Source organism: Podarcis melisellensis, assembly GCF_964234715.1.
Source record: "Podarcis melisellensis genome assembly, chromosome: 11".
Taxonomy (NCBI): Eukaryota; Metazoa; Chordata; class Lepidosauria; order Squamata; family Lacertidae; genus Podarcis; species Podarcis melisellensis.
The window spans coordinates 16802941-16815007 of NC_138543.1; the positions used below are offsets into that span (position 1 = coordinate 16802941).

At 40.3% G+C, this 12067-nt stretch overlaps 1 protein-coding gene across 5 annotated transcripts in view; it reads right to left on the reverse strand.

Annotated features, from left to right (window-relative positions):
- Window positions 1-2451: 2451 nt before the first annotated feature.
- Window positions 2452-12067, reverse strand: part of PRDM6 (PR/SET domain 6) — a 97690-nt gene continuing 88074 nt past the window's right edge. For 3 of the 5 annotated variants that reach the window (XM_081930614.1, XM_081930613.1, XM_081930615.1), the window contains 2 exons: window positions 9465-9641; window positions 2452-3269 (listed from right to left, as the gene is read on the reverse strand). In XM_081930614.1, the coding sequence (XP_081786740.1) occupies window positions 3155-3269; window positions 9465-9641 (292 nt within the window). In that variant the 3' untranslated portion in view covers window positions 2452-3154. The remainder of the gene's footprint in view (window positions 3270-9464; window positions 9642-12067) is intronic. The other 2 variants (XM_081930617.1, XM_081930616.1) reach the window with 1 other exon arrangement.

Genomic DNA, 12067 nt, shown 5'->3' on the forward strand with positions numbered 1-12067 from the left:
GCAGTGACCAAGACCACAAGAGGAGAGTCAGATCAGAGTCATCAGACTGTGTACTTCTTTCGCTGCAGGCAGAGCCTAACCGTAAAACTGCTTTTGCTGTTTCATGCTTACATTTTGTTACTGCATTATTATTTTAGCAGTGGTGTTTTATAACATAGGAACATAAGAATGATGCATGACACTGAGTCAGGTATTGGTTCATCTGCTGGGATGCGGGTAGCGCTTGCCGATCAGAAGGTTGGCGGTTCGAATCCGCACAACGGGGTGAGCTCTTGTTGCTCTGTCCCAGCTCCTGCCTACCTAGCAGTTTGAAAGCTCATCAAAGGGCAAGTAGATAAATAGGTACCGCTGCGGCAGGAAAGTTAACAGTGTTTCCGTGCACTCTGGTTTCTGTCACAGTATTCTATTGTGCCAGAAGCGGTTTAGTCATGCTGGCCACATGACCCAGAAAGCTGTCTGTGGACAAATGCCGGCTCCCTCGGCCTGAAAGCAAGATGAGCGCCACACCCCATAGTAGCCTTTGACTGGACTTAACAGTCCAGGGGTCCTTTACCTTTTTTTAAACCTTTATTGGTTCATGTAGCTCAGCATTGTCAACATTGTCTTGGGGCAGCTCTCCAGGGTTTCAGATGAAGGACCTTCTCAGTTCAACCTACCTGGAGATGTCAGGGATTGAACCTAGAACCTTCTGAACCCAAAGCAAATGCTCTACAACTCAGTTATCACCTTTGCCCTAAATTATTCTTGTTATTGGAATATTAATGTTTCTGTATACTGCTTCAAGTGCATTTCATAGAGACAGAAATGATGAAGAAGTAAAAGGGTTTTGACTGTGTCATCCCACGCATTTAATGGCCCATAGGTGCCTAGTCAAAAAGTACATCAGCTTGAATGGTTCTATGAATGCTACAATCAGTTTCCAATAGTGAAGTAATGAGGTAGGTTTTCCAAAGGCAAAAATGGCACAAACTACCCAATGCACAGACTACTTATGCCAGCGAGATAGGATTTAACCCAAGGCAGTCCCAATGACTTGTGTCATAATTGGTTTGTACAGAATAGCCACTGAGAGGCTTTACAACAAACTATCAAGTTGCCTTATCCTCAAGTGAAGGTGATGCAGCTGTAGTGAATGGGGGGCTTTTGCTGAAGCACCAAGGTCACCCTCCACAAAGCTGTTAAAAAGCTCAAAGGGATGCATTCAACTAATCAGAAGCCCATGGAAGAACATCCAATAACAAAGTGGGGATTCCTTCCGCTCCTGTCCCCAGAGCGCTACATTGAATTCTGTCTCAAGTGCTTGGATTTCAACAAATTTTATTTCAATTAGGCATTAGAATTCCTCTATCTCAATGTTGAGGGTCATGGGAGAGAGGGAAGAAGCCCCATTGCACAAGAGTAATCCCGCTGACAGGACTCAAGAGTCCTGCCCAATGTCACTTTAAGGTTCATTAAGAAGTAGCCCATAAGGACACCAGGAGGTTTTTACAAGTTGTTGTTTTTTATAAGTCGGCATTGCAGGTCAAAGCTTTAATACTGTACTAGTCCTAAAAGCACAGAAACACAGGGCAAGGAAGAAATATAGGAGGAACAGGTGCTTAAAATACTACCTCCAACTTTAATTTCAGAGTGTGTATTTTATTCTATTTAACTGGTGTCACCACACTTCCTGTTGGTCAACTGAAAATTGGCATACCTAAAAGTTGCAATCCTATGCATGCTTGCCCAGAAGCAAGCCCCAGTGAGCACAAACTTTATTTTGAGGAAATATGCATAGAATTGGCTGCACATCACTGCTGAAACACCCCCAAGGGGCTTGGAGTTGTGCTCTGCATTGCAGAAAACTGGGAAATTACTTGAAAGCGCTGTGTATTCATTAGATCTGGTGAGCCTTTGATCAGTACAGTGCTTAGGCTCCCAGGCCCAGTGTGTGGGTTAGGAGATAATTGGGGGGAGAGGGGAATCAAATTACTGAGTTCATTTTAGCAAAATCAGGAACTATATTATTGCTATATAGCCCGTAACAACTATCTAGTTTGCCTGTATTAAAGGATATTGCACATTATGAAATAGGAACAGAGTTACTTATGTGACGTACCCCTATTATGTGAAGTTTCTTCTATGTTGTGTGAATGCCTGGATGCTTTTGAAAATTTTAAACCTGGATGATTTCTGTTGATTTTTCGTTTTCTTTTTAAAGGTTTCTAACTTTTACAATCAAACTGAAGACTGCTTCTCTTGCTATTCCATTTTAACATTTATGTTTTCAAGCATGATACCTTTAGATAAGAGTGTTAATGTTTCACTGAAACTATTATTCATTACCTGTGAATAATATGACGTTCATAAAAGAGGTATAGTATTTGAAAATTCTACGTATTTCAAATGCTTTCTTTACAGCATTGGAGGGTTTTGTTTTGTTTTAACAGCATATACATCTACAGATATATCTATATATATATAGGACAAAGTTTATTTAACATTTCTGGGATCTCCTGGGCCAATGCAACACTGGCTAATGAAAACATTTATACAAAAAAAGTGCACAAAATGTGAGTTCTGAAACCATGGGAATGAAAATGTCCATTAGTTGGAGGAGTTCTGACACCAACACAAAGATGGTTCCGGATCTTCTTCATTCTCTTGTCATTCGGAGACCACTTCTTAAACAATAAAAATAACAGCCAAGTCAAGAGCAATGCAACCCAACGGGACCAAGGAAACAATATACCTCTAGGTCCACTGAGTCATGCTAGAGGAAAAGGTGCAATCATAAACAAGTCCATGTGCATTCATAGCCATAGCTATAGGCTGAAGAACCCTTGATCTTTGTTGCTTTGGTATTAAATAACAATTATAAAAGCTTTTTAGAAATAAAGCAATACATGGTGGGGTGGGAGGCTGGGATGCTAGCAGGCCCGGGTTCCTTGTCCATGGAAATCAGTCTCATTCCTAGTCATAAATAAATAATCTCTTTCCTGGTTTCACTTCCACGCCAGGATCAATATCTCTTAACATCTTACTTATTTTATTACTGCTCTTGGTTTTCTGGGACTGATTGAAAGTTGCTCAGAGGAAATCTTTGGTTTTGCTTAAGTGTCCGTGACATTTAATCATGACTTTCCTTGCAGTTTAATTCCAACCAGTCAATCAGTTAATCCACTTCAATTGATTCTGTGCTCTCTGTTATTGGCTTGCACTCATTGGGCATCCTCTGGTGTCGACTCAGCTGGGTGGCTTGTGTGAAGCTCCTCTCACACCTCTCGCACCTGGAGAAGGCAAGAGAGAAAATTGAGAGTGGGGAGCTGCTCTGGGGGAAGGGGGAGCGGGCGGTGGGCTTCGTCTTATCCTGCCTAATCAGAACAGACACTCAAAAGTGGCTTCAGATTTTACTGGCTCAAGAGGTTTAATTGGTGGCTACTTCCAAGGCCTTGATGCCTATGATGGGACAAGGCCTGTCTGATTCAGAACAGAGGAATCTGTCAATAGACAGGGGGAAGGTGATTTCTCCAGAGAGGCCTGTCCTGCTGCAGCTCTGATCACTGTCAGTTCAAATAGATAAAGAACAAAAAGAGATTTTTAGGAGTGAGCCATCAAAGAAGCAGCTTGTCTGCAGTTTTCTGCTCTGTAATCCCTCGGAGAAATTGATGACAAATAGAATTTCACCTCCTGCTAATTTAAAATCAGGAGTCCTACCTACTGGAGCAATTGTGAAGCCATGGAACAATGATCACTTTGTTTTGCAGCAATAGAATAAATCCCCATACTTGCCTGAGATCACTAAGCAGTTGAGTTAAGGAGGCTGTAGTTACTACTCGTAATAGTTTTAAGCATTTTTTTTTTAATGTTACCCAGGATTTGATATTGAGTAGAAATGGCTGATTGGAAAAGTCAAACACTCGCCAGTGCATTTTCATTGTCATATAAAGGCTTCTCTCTACCCCTCCTTCCCTCCATTGATTTAAATGACATGGCAAGATAATGAATGCATTAAGATGTAGGACTACTGCAGGGACTGACACAGGGCGTGTGTAGTTCAGAGAGTGTAATCTGCGCCTATTCCAGATAAGAATGTACTCTACCAAATTCTAGTGCTTTAACAGATGGTGACTTCTTCTTCATAATCATTCTGAATGCGTGACACTGATGCCTGACAAGTTTATAGGATATAAGTCAGCCAGGGAAGTGACAGGAAATATGCCCTGGATAGGGTCCACTGAAATGAGTAAAAGCTGAACAAGAGTACCCCACCCTCATCTTGCAAAGAAGAGTCTTGTAGGCTATGCAGAGCTTTAATGTAATGCTCATAGGAATAATCTGGGTTTTAAATGGTGCTGTGTAATGCCTACTAACATCTGAGAAGATCCCTATGAAAAAAGTATGCCTATGAAAAATAAGAAGCACAAACCCTCTCTGTACCCCTGCTTCTTCAGTTGTAATCATTGAATTGGAAAGGAACCACCTTTCACAAACATGCATACACAATTACAGAATGTTATAAAGTGCCTGTTAATTATTTTTAAAGGAAATTATGGTTTGAGGAACCTCTGACCTGAATGTTACATACTCATTCATCTCACCTCTAGTTCTTGCCTAGGATGTCAACATCTTTAAGTTGTGTTTCTTTGATCGTCTCTCTTGGAATATTTTAGCAGCCTGCTCTACTGTTAAAAACTGCACTGTGATCTTGACAAATGTAAAATGTCAGCTCTAATGTATCAGACCTATCAGCTCAATGAAAATAACTCAGAAGTATTGATCACCTAATGATTTTTGGTGTATTCATTAACGTCTATGTGCAGATCTTCCTCTCTCCAGAGTTCCTGAAATGCTGATGACACATTAGTGTATTGCTGATTGTTTATTAGAAAACTGATTAGTTACTGGATTAGTGTGTCAAAATATACTACCTTTCATTGCTTGACAAACTTGCAAATTATGATTTTTTTTATCATGAAGGCCTTGAAATCAATTCAATTCTTGGATTAGCTTATACAATATAAGGCACTGAGCTATCCTTGGAGTTGAATTTTCCTTTCCCTACATATATAGCTAAAGATGTCCAATACATTCCATTTGTGCATCCTAAACATGTATTTCAAATCTAAGAAGTAGCTAACCATCACCGCCTTAACAGACAGAGTAGTATTATGACTTAATCTGTTTACATCATAGGGACCCCTGAGCCACCAAAAAATGGATGGTAATGAGAAAGGGCTTGTCTATGAGTTATAACAAGTGTTTCAAGAAGCTTCCATTCAATACTCGTAACATACAGATCAGAGTTAAGGGGATGCCCATAAAAGAGCTTCCTCTATTGCTAGTCAGACATTTCAGAACTTACTGAAGAAGTGGTACCCAGGGAAATAAATTACAATGGACCATATAAGTGCCCACGCTGCCCTTCTGGTCTGCCCTATAGTCTTGCAGCCAATAGAAACATTCCGTTTTTCTTTCATGTGTAGGGAAATACAAATGTCACTGCATATATCTTGGGTTGGTGTCACTTTGGAGAAGGGATAGTAATGGGCTGTTGTGATTATATTAAAGCTAAGATTTAATATAAATCTGGCAGAGTTCCCCCAGGCAGTGACCAGAATAACCCCTGCAAACAGTGTATGATCCAAAGCCAGCCCACTGCCAGGTGAGGGGCCTAATTTGGGCCTCCAGGCCTCACTATTCTGGAGCTACTCAAAGTAACTGCATGCCCCTCTGTGCCCTGGCTGCCATAAGCCGCAGGACTTCAAAGGCAGTGGTGACTCTGCCACTCTGTTCTGCTGCTGCTTCCCAGTAGAGAGTTAGGATTGTTCTGTAACACAGTGTATGATCTTATGAAATATACACTCCTATCTATGCATGGTTCACACCTGTATTAAAACAAATCCCACATTTCTCATAAAACAAATTCACTGTTCACTGGTTTACTCGAAATCTTTGTCTCACACCAAACTATTCTAAATTCCCTATTATAACCATAACTTTATATTTCAATCCTTCGCAGTTGCTTCTTACAGTGGTACCTTGGTTTAAGAACAGCTTAGTTTATGAACAACTTGGATTAAGAATGCTGCAAACCTGGAAGTAGGTGCTTTGGTTTGTGAACTTTGCCTTGGAAGCAGAACTTGTTCCGCTTCCTGCTGAGTGTGTTCCGTTTGTAAATTGAGTCCCCCGCTGCTATGGGAAAGTACACCTTGGTTTAAGAATGGACTTCCGAAACGGATTAAGTTCGTAAACCAAGGTACCACTGTATTTCCACAAGCAGACGATACATTAGGTATCCGACAATTCTATGCTATAGGTAATAATCCTATATATTCAGTGAATGTGCATAGATCACTCCAAAATCAATGTGATTAATATGCAGCTAACATGCCAACCATTTGACATAGCTCTATTTTCTGAATGGAATTGTGTTGTAACTACACTAGACGATTTGGAACAAGAGACAAAAGAAGAAAGAAAAGGAACAATACAAAAAAGAGGAGGGAGTGGTAATGCCTCTAAATGGGGCAAACTGCAGCTTTATTGGAAACACGACAAAAACAGGATGTTAAGGGGGGAATGTAAGTGGAGTCAACAAGGTTACACATAAGTAACACCTTAACATTAAAAGAAATCTATTTTCCATTTTGACCTGGAAACCTCCACAATTAATTACTAAAATCTATTTACACAGCAACTACATAAAATCAATCTGATTGCTGGCACTGGTTTTGGCTCTGCTTTCCATTGGCTCTATTAATCCAACATAATGGCTCTGCGGGCACCATTAGTGGACACAGTAGAACTGTATCATTTCAGGCAGTCCCTATTTGAATTCTGACTGTGCTGGTCTTTGCAAAGTTTGGGCTCTTCCTCCCCACCTCCACGCCTTATCTTACACTTACAAGCATGGTGCCCAGACACGTCTTGAATGGAGGCTAGGCAACCATTGTGGTTATCTCTTGCATAAACAGCTCGTTCATAAGGTCTCTGATAGTTCACAGTGACAGATATCCTCTTACATTAGCCAAATATAAAATGTCTGGTAAATAAAATCAAGTTGATAATTGTTATGGAACACACCATTTTTAATGGCCTCTTCTTGTGCCCCAACCACAGCAGAGAAATAAATAATTTTTTTCTAAAGCTCAAATTAGCTTTACTTAAATGAAAATCATTTTGCATAGGATTGGGGTGCATATGCAGTGTTTAAGGTTAGACTGTTATCTTTTTTAAACATGGGACAGAGTTTGACAGCTGCCAGACATTTATATTCTTATAATCTGCAACTGTTATTACTGGATTTATGGTGTGTTGTTCTTCTGCAATCTTGTGTGTATGTGTCTACAGGGGGTAATACCATTAGTATTTTATAGACTGGGACTTGAGCACCACAGATAATTTTTTACCCAAAGCAATACAGCATGCCCATTCTAGAAGTGGGGTCTGAAGCCAGATCCTGAACCTGACTTCGACTGCAAAATAAGGGCTTTGAAGTGATCTAATGCTGTTATCTAACATAAACCTGTTTACGTGACTTATTTGCTCTACATGCCCCCCCCCAAAAAAACAGGAACACAATATGATACTAACTTGTGGTCACATGGGTTTAGAAAACTGGTGATCTTTTAAAATTACCTGATTTACCTGAACTAGTTTAAAATATAGGTAATAAACTGCCTTGTTTACATCCTCATATTAGCCTGAGAAGTGCATTAAAGATTCCATCACCAAATATTGCAAGGCAACTATAATGTCAAACCACTTATAATTTAGAATGGAATTCCACATTGCCCACTAAGATTGTGCAGTAGAAAATGGGATTTAAGGATCAAGTGTAGAGGTCTAGACTTTGAAAGTGAGATAGGTTCACTTTCTTCTTTCTGTTGGTCTTGACTTCTCTGCAGAGACTTACTAATACCTGGCCATTAGTTTCTTGCCCAGGGTTTATGAACAGCTACAGAAAGAAGGGGCTGAACCAAAGCCCTACTGATTAAATTGAATCCTTATGTTTATTTATTTAAAACATTCACCTACTGCCCTTTGTCCTATTTAGGATTCCAGGGCAGTGTACAGCCAATTATATCACAGCACAAATACAGTAATTAAAAAATAATAGTTAAAATTAACTATAGATTGAAATGCCTGGGTGAATAAGAATATTTTCACCTGGTGCCAAATGAACTGCAATGTAGGCACTAGGAGAGCATCTTTAAGGCAGACACTCCATAGCTATTGCTAAGAAAGCCCTTTCTTTTGCTGTTAATTAACTTATTCTGATAGAACAGGCATGGCCAAACTTGGCCCTCCAGCTGTTTTTGGACTACAATTCCCATCACCCCTGACCACTGGTCCTGTTAGCTAGGGATGATGGGAGTTGTAGTCTCAAAACAGCTGGAGGGCCAAGTTTGGCCATGCCTGTGATAGAGGGTGTCTGCCAGAAGATCTTACAGTATGGACTGATGGTTATGGGAAAGGCACTCCTTTAGGTATTTGGGTTCCAAGCCATTTAGAGTTTTAAAGGTAAATACCAGCAACTTAAATTAGGCATGGAAGCAAATAGGAAGCCACTTATAAAATTGGCACGATGTGCCTACAACACGACATAATCAAGAATTCTGAGGCTGCCTTCTACATCAGTTCAAACTTCTAAGTCATCTTCAAGAGCAGCAGCACATATAACACATTGCAATAATCTAATGAGGTTACCAGAGCATAGATTACCATGGCCAGACTATCCCTTCGTTCATTGGTGAATGAAGCAAAGCTGATAAAAGGCATTTCATTCCATTGAGGCCACCTGGTTTCTAGAGACAATATAAGCATCTGGAAACTGCACATGTGCTCTTTTAGAAAGAACACAACCCTGCCTAAAACATGCACTTCCTACATCCAAGAACCATCCATCCCCGGTGCCACAATCTTGTTATCATTCAATTTCAGTTTATTGGTCCTTATCCAGCACTCACAAATTTTGCTTATTACAGTAATGTAAAATGATGGCTTTCTGCCCACGTCTTCTCTATCAGAAATATTTCTCTTTGTAATCAGCACATGCACTACAATGGTTGTCTTGGCTTCTCCCTACTTTTGATGTTCAACAATCTGGACATCCTACGCTTGAAATTTCAGATAAAGCCATCCTTTGATACTTTCAGATAAAATCACTGGAAGGGCTGCTATTGAAAACTGCTTTCCCATTAACAACAAGCTCTCCCTAGTGAACTGCTTACAGATATTTGACATACATGAGCATGATCTTACGATTTTAAGGAGACATTTAATGGGTTGGTTGCAACCAACAAAGATCTGATTCTGCACAAATGCTATTGAAACAACTTGGTCTTGCTCAAGAACAGTGCCTGGAGGACTGTGGGGGTATTCTGAACTTCAATTCCAAACAGACCTATTCCAAGGGCTAGGATATTTATTGATTCTTGTCTAAATTCCCTTCCTGTTCCTCTGGTCCTTTGATTACTTACTTAAAGGGCTTCTCCCCTGTATGTGTCCGGATATGATTGTTGAGTGTAGTAGCACCAGCAAAGGCACGACCGCAATAGCCACACTTGAAAGGTCTGTCACTGGAATGGGTGACTACGTGGTTCCGTAGCTCTGAAGGTTGGGAGAAGGATTGGGAGCAGTGTCCACACTGATAGGGCCTGCAGAAAATAGAAACACCCAATGTGATCACTACTTATTTTTACTGAAGCAAATGGAAAATAATTTGGGTGGTGCAGCTGAGCTTTGGAATGCTAATTTTTGCAAGGGAATATAGTAGTGGGCTTTCTTAAGTCGTTTTGTTTCTCTAGTCTTTCGAAAAAATTAATAATAGTAAAAATGAACATATAAAAACGCTGTACTATATTCTGTAAAGTCCCATCCTTGAAAATAAATATATCATAAAGGGCTCTTTTGGAGAACACTCCCCACTCCCTCATACACTAGCAGCTTATTAAGATAAAAGATAACAGAGTCAAATTATAACCATCTCCAAATCTCCAGCATATCCTGTTTTACAGATTACAGGTCAGCAAGACCAGTTGGGGAGGTCTTTGCTAAAATGAGCGACATGAGCATCGCTGTCTTTAATTCTTCTCAGGATGTGCAGAACAACTGCTGCATGTACCCAAAAGAACCCAAGATGGTGCACCCAGTGTTTCCTCTTTTGTTTTGAGTACCCAAGGCAGCTCATTCCAGATAAATCGGGGTTTGGGAGATGGCCTCATTTGTGCTTTTCTGCTGAGTTTTGTAAACGCCTAAAATACAATATCCTTTCTATACTGAAAAGGAGAACTTCAGATGGAATGCAGATTTAGATTAACAGTTCTGAATTCTATTATTCACTAATTTAAGAGCACTCTTGGGTTAACCTGGCGCATGTATTTAACATGTTATGAGCTGTGGTGGTTTTTTATTGTTATGTGATGTGCGTGTGAGTGCCTGCTTGAGCTCCCCTTTCAGTGATGCGTTGCCTTTCAGCATGGTAAGGACTCAGGGTCTCAGTAAGCATATTAATAAGATTTTAAGAATTAAATACCAGAGGGTGGGATAATTGCTCCCATAATTCCCAGCTACAATATATGTAACACCCCCCCAAGCAATAAGAGCTTGTTTTCTAATGCTAATTGGTGTGTGTGTGTGTGTGTGTGTGTGTGTGATTTCAGAGAAGTTGTGGCTAGGGTATGAAGGCTTAACCCTCCCCTTCCTATGCACTGTGATCTTATAAGAATCCTACACCCTTGCACATTATTTAATTTTTAAAAACACGCATTAATTTAATGTAATTAGGCCCTCAGACACACAAATGCATGACTGATACCAAACCACACACACAAACCAACACACAAAACAAAACACTGTTTTGTATGTAGTAAGTGCATGTTAAAGACTGCTACTAGATAATGCCTTTATTTTTCCACCCACATCAAATAAATGCTTTCTATAACTATCAGCAAAGAAAGAGCTTGATATACAAGATTAAGTCTAGTGAGCTTTGGCCTTCTAGCGAGTTTTTGTCTTTCACGTGATTATTGGATAATCATTTGTATGCTATGTTTCCACCAGTTCAACGGTGTCTTGCATAAACTGAGACTAGTCAAGGTCTTCAGTGGTCCATTCCAGACTACAGACTCCCTAATATATGTCCTATGCTTGGGAGAACAGGAAGGTTATCTACTTATGAGGAACCCAATGTGTAGGTGTTAATATTTAAAATAAAGGGTACACATGCAAAATCCAATATCACAAGACTAATATCTCAAACAAACTTCAGTCCAAACCAGGCCATAATTAAATATAAGAAGACAACACAGCTATTTGCAGAAGGCCTAATCGTATCTACTTCTGAAATGTGATGTTCATCCTCTCAGTTCTCATGGAGATGTATTCTCAGTGGGACTAGATTTTATATGAACGGAAACCAAATTCCACCTGTAACTTTCCCAAGCACTCTCAGTTAGTTTGCATAAAAAAGACACTGGTGACATAGCAAAGCCAGGACAAAAATGACAAACTCTTTGCAATATATTTTTTTGCAAAGAAGATCATTTTAAACATAAGATACTTAACTATGCTTGCTTACTTTCTATTAGTGACACTATCCCTAAGTGGTCTAATTCTAAAATCCTACACCACAGGCGCTGTGGATTAAGCCACAGAGCCTAGGACTTGTCGATCAGAAGGTCAGCGGTTCGAATCCCACGACGGGGTGAGCTCCCGTTGCTCGGTCCCTGCTCCTGCCAACCTAGCAGTTTGAAAGCATGTCAAAGTGCAAGTAGATAAATAAGTACCGCTCCGGCGGGAAGGTGAATGGCGTTTACGTGCCTGCTCTGGTTCGCCAGAAGCGGCTTAGTCATGCTGGCCACATGACCCGGAAGCTGTACGCCGGCTCCCTTGGCCAATAAAGCAAGATGAGCGCCGCAAACCCCAGAGTCGGTCATGACTGGACCTAATGGTCAGGGGTCCCTTTACCTTTACCTTTTACTAGAAACAGCTCATAATGTTGCAAGCCCCAACAACAAATGTAATGTGTGAGCATTAAAATGAAGGGGAGGAAAACACAAAAGACACTAGGCTAATTAAATTT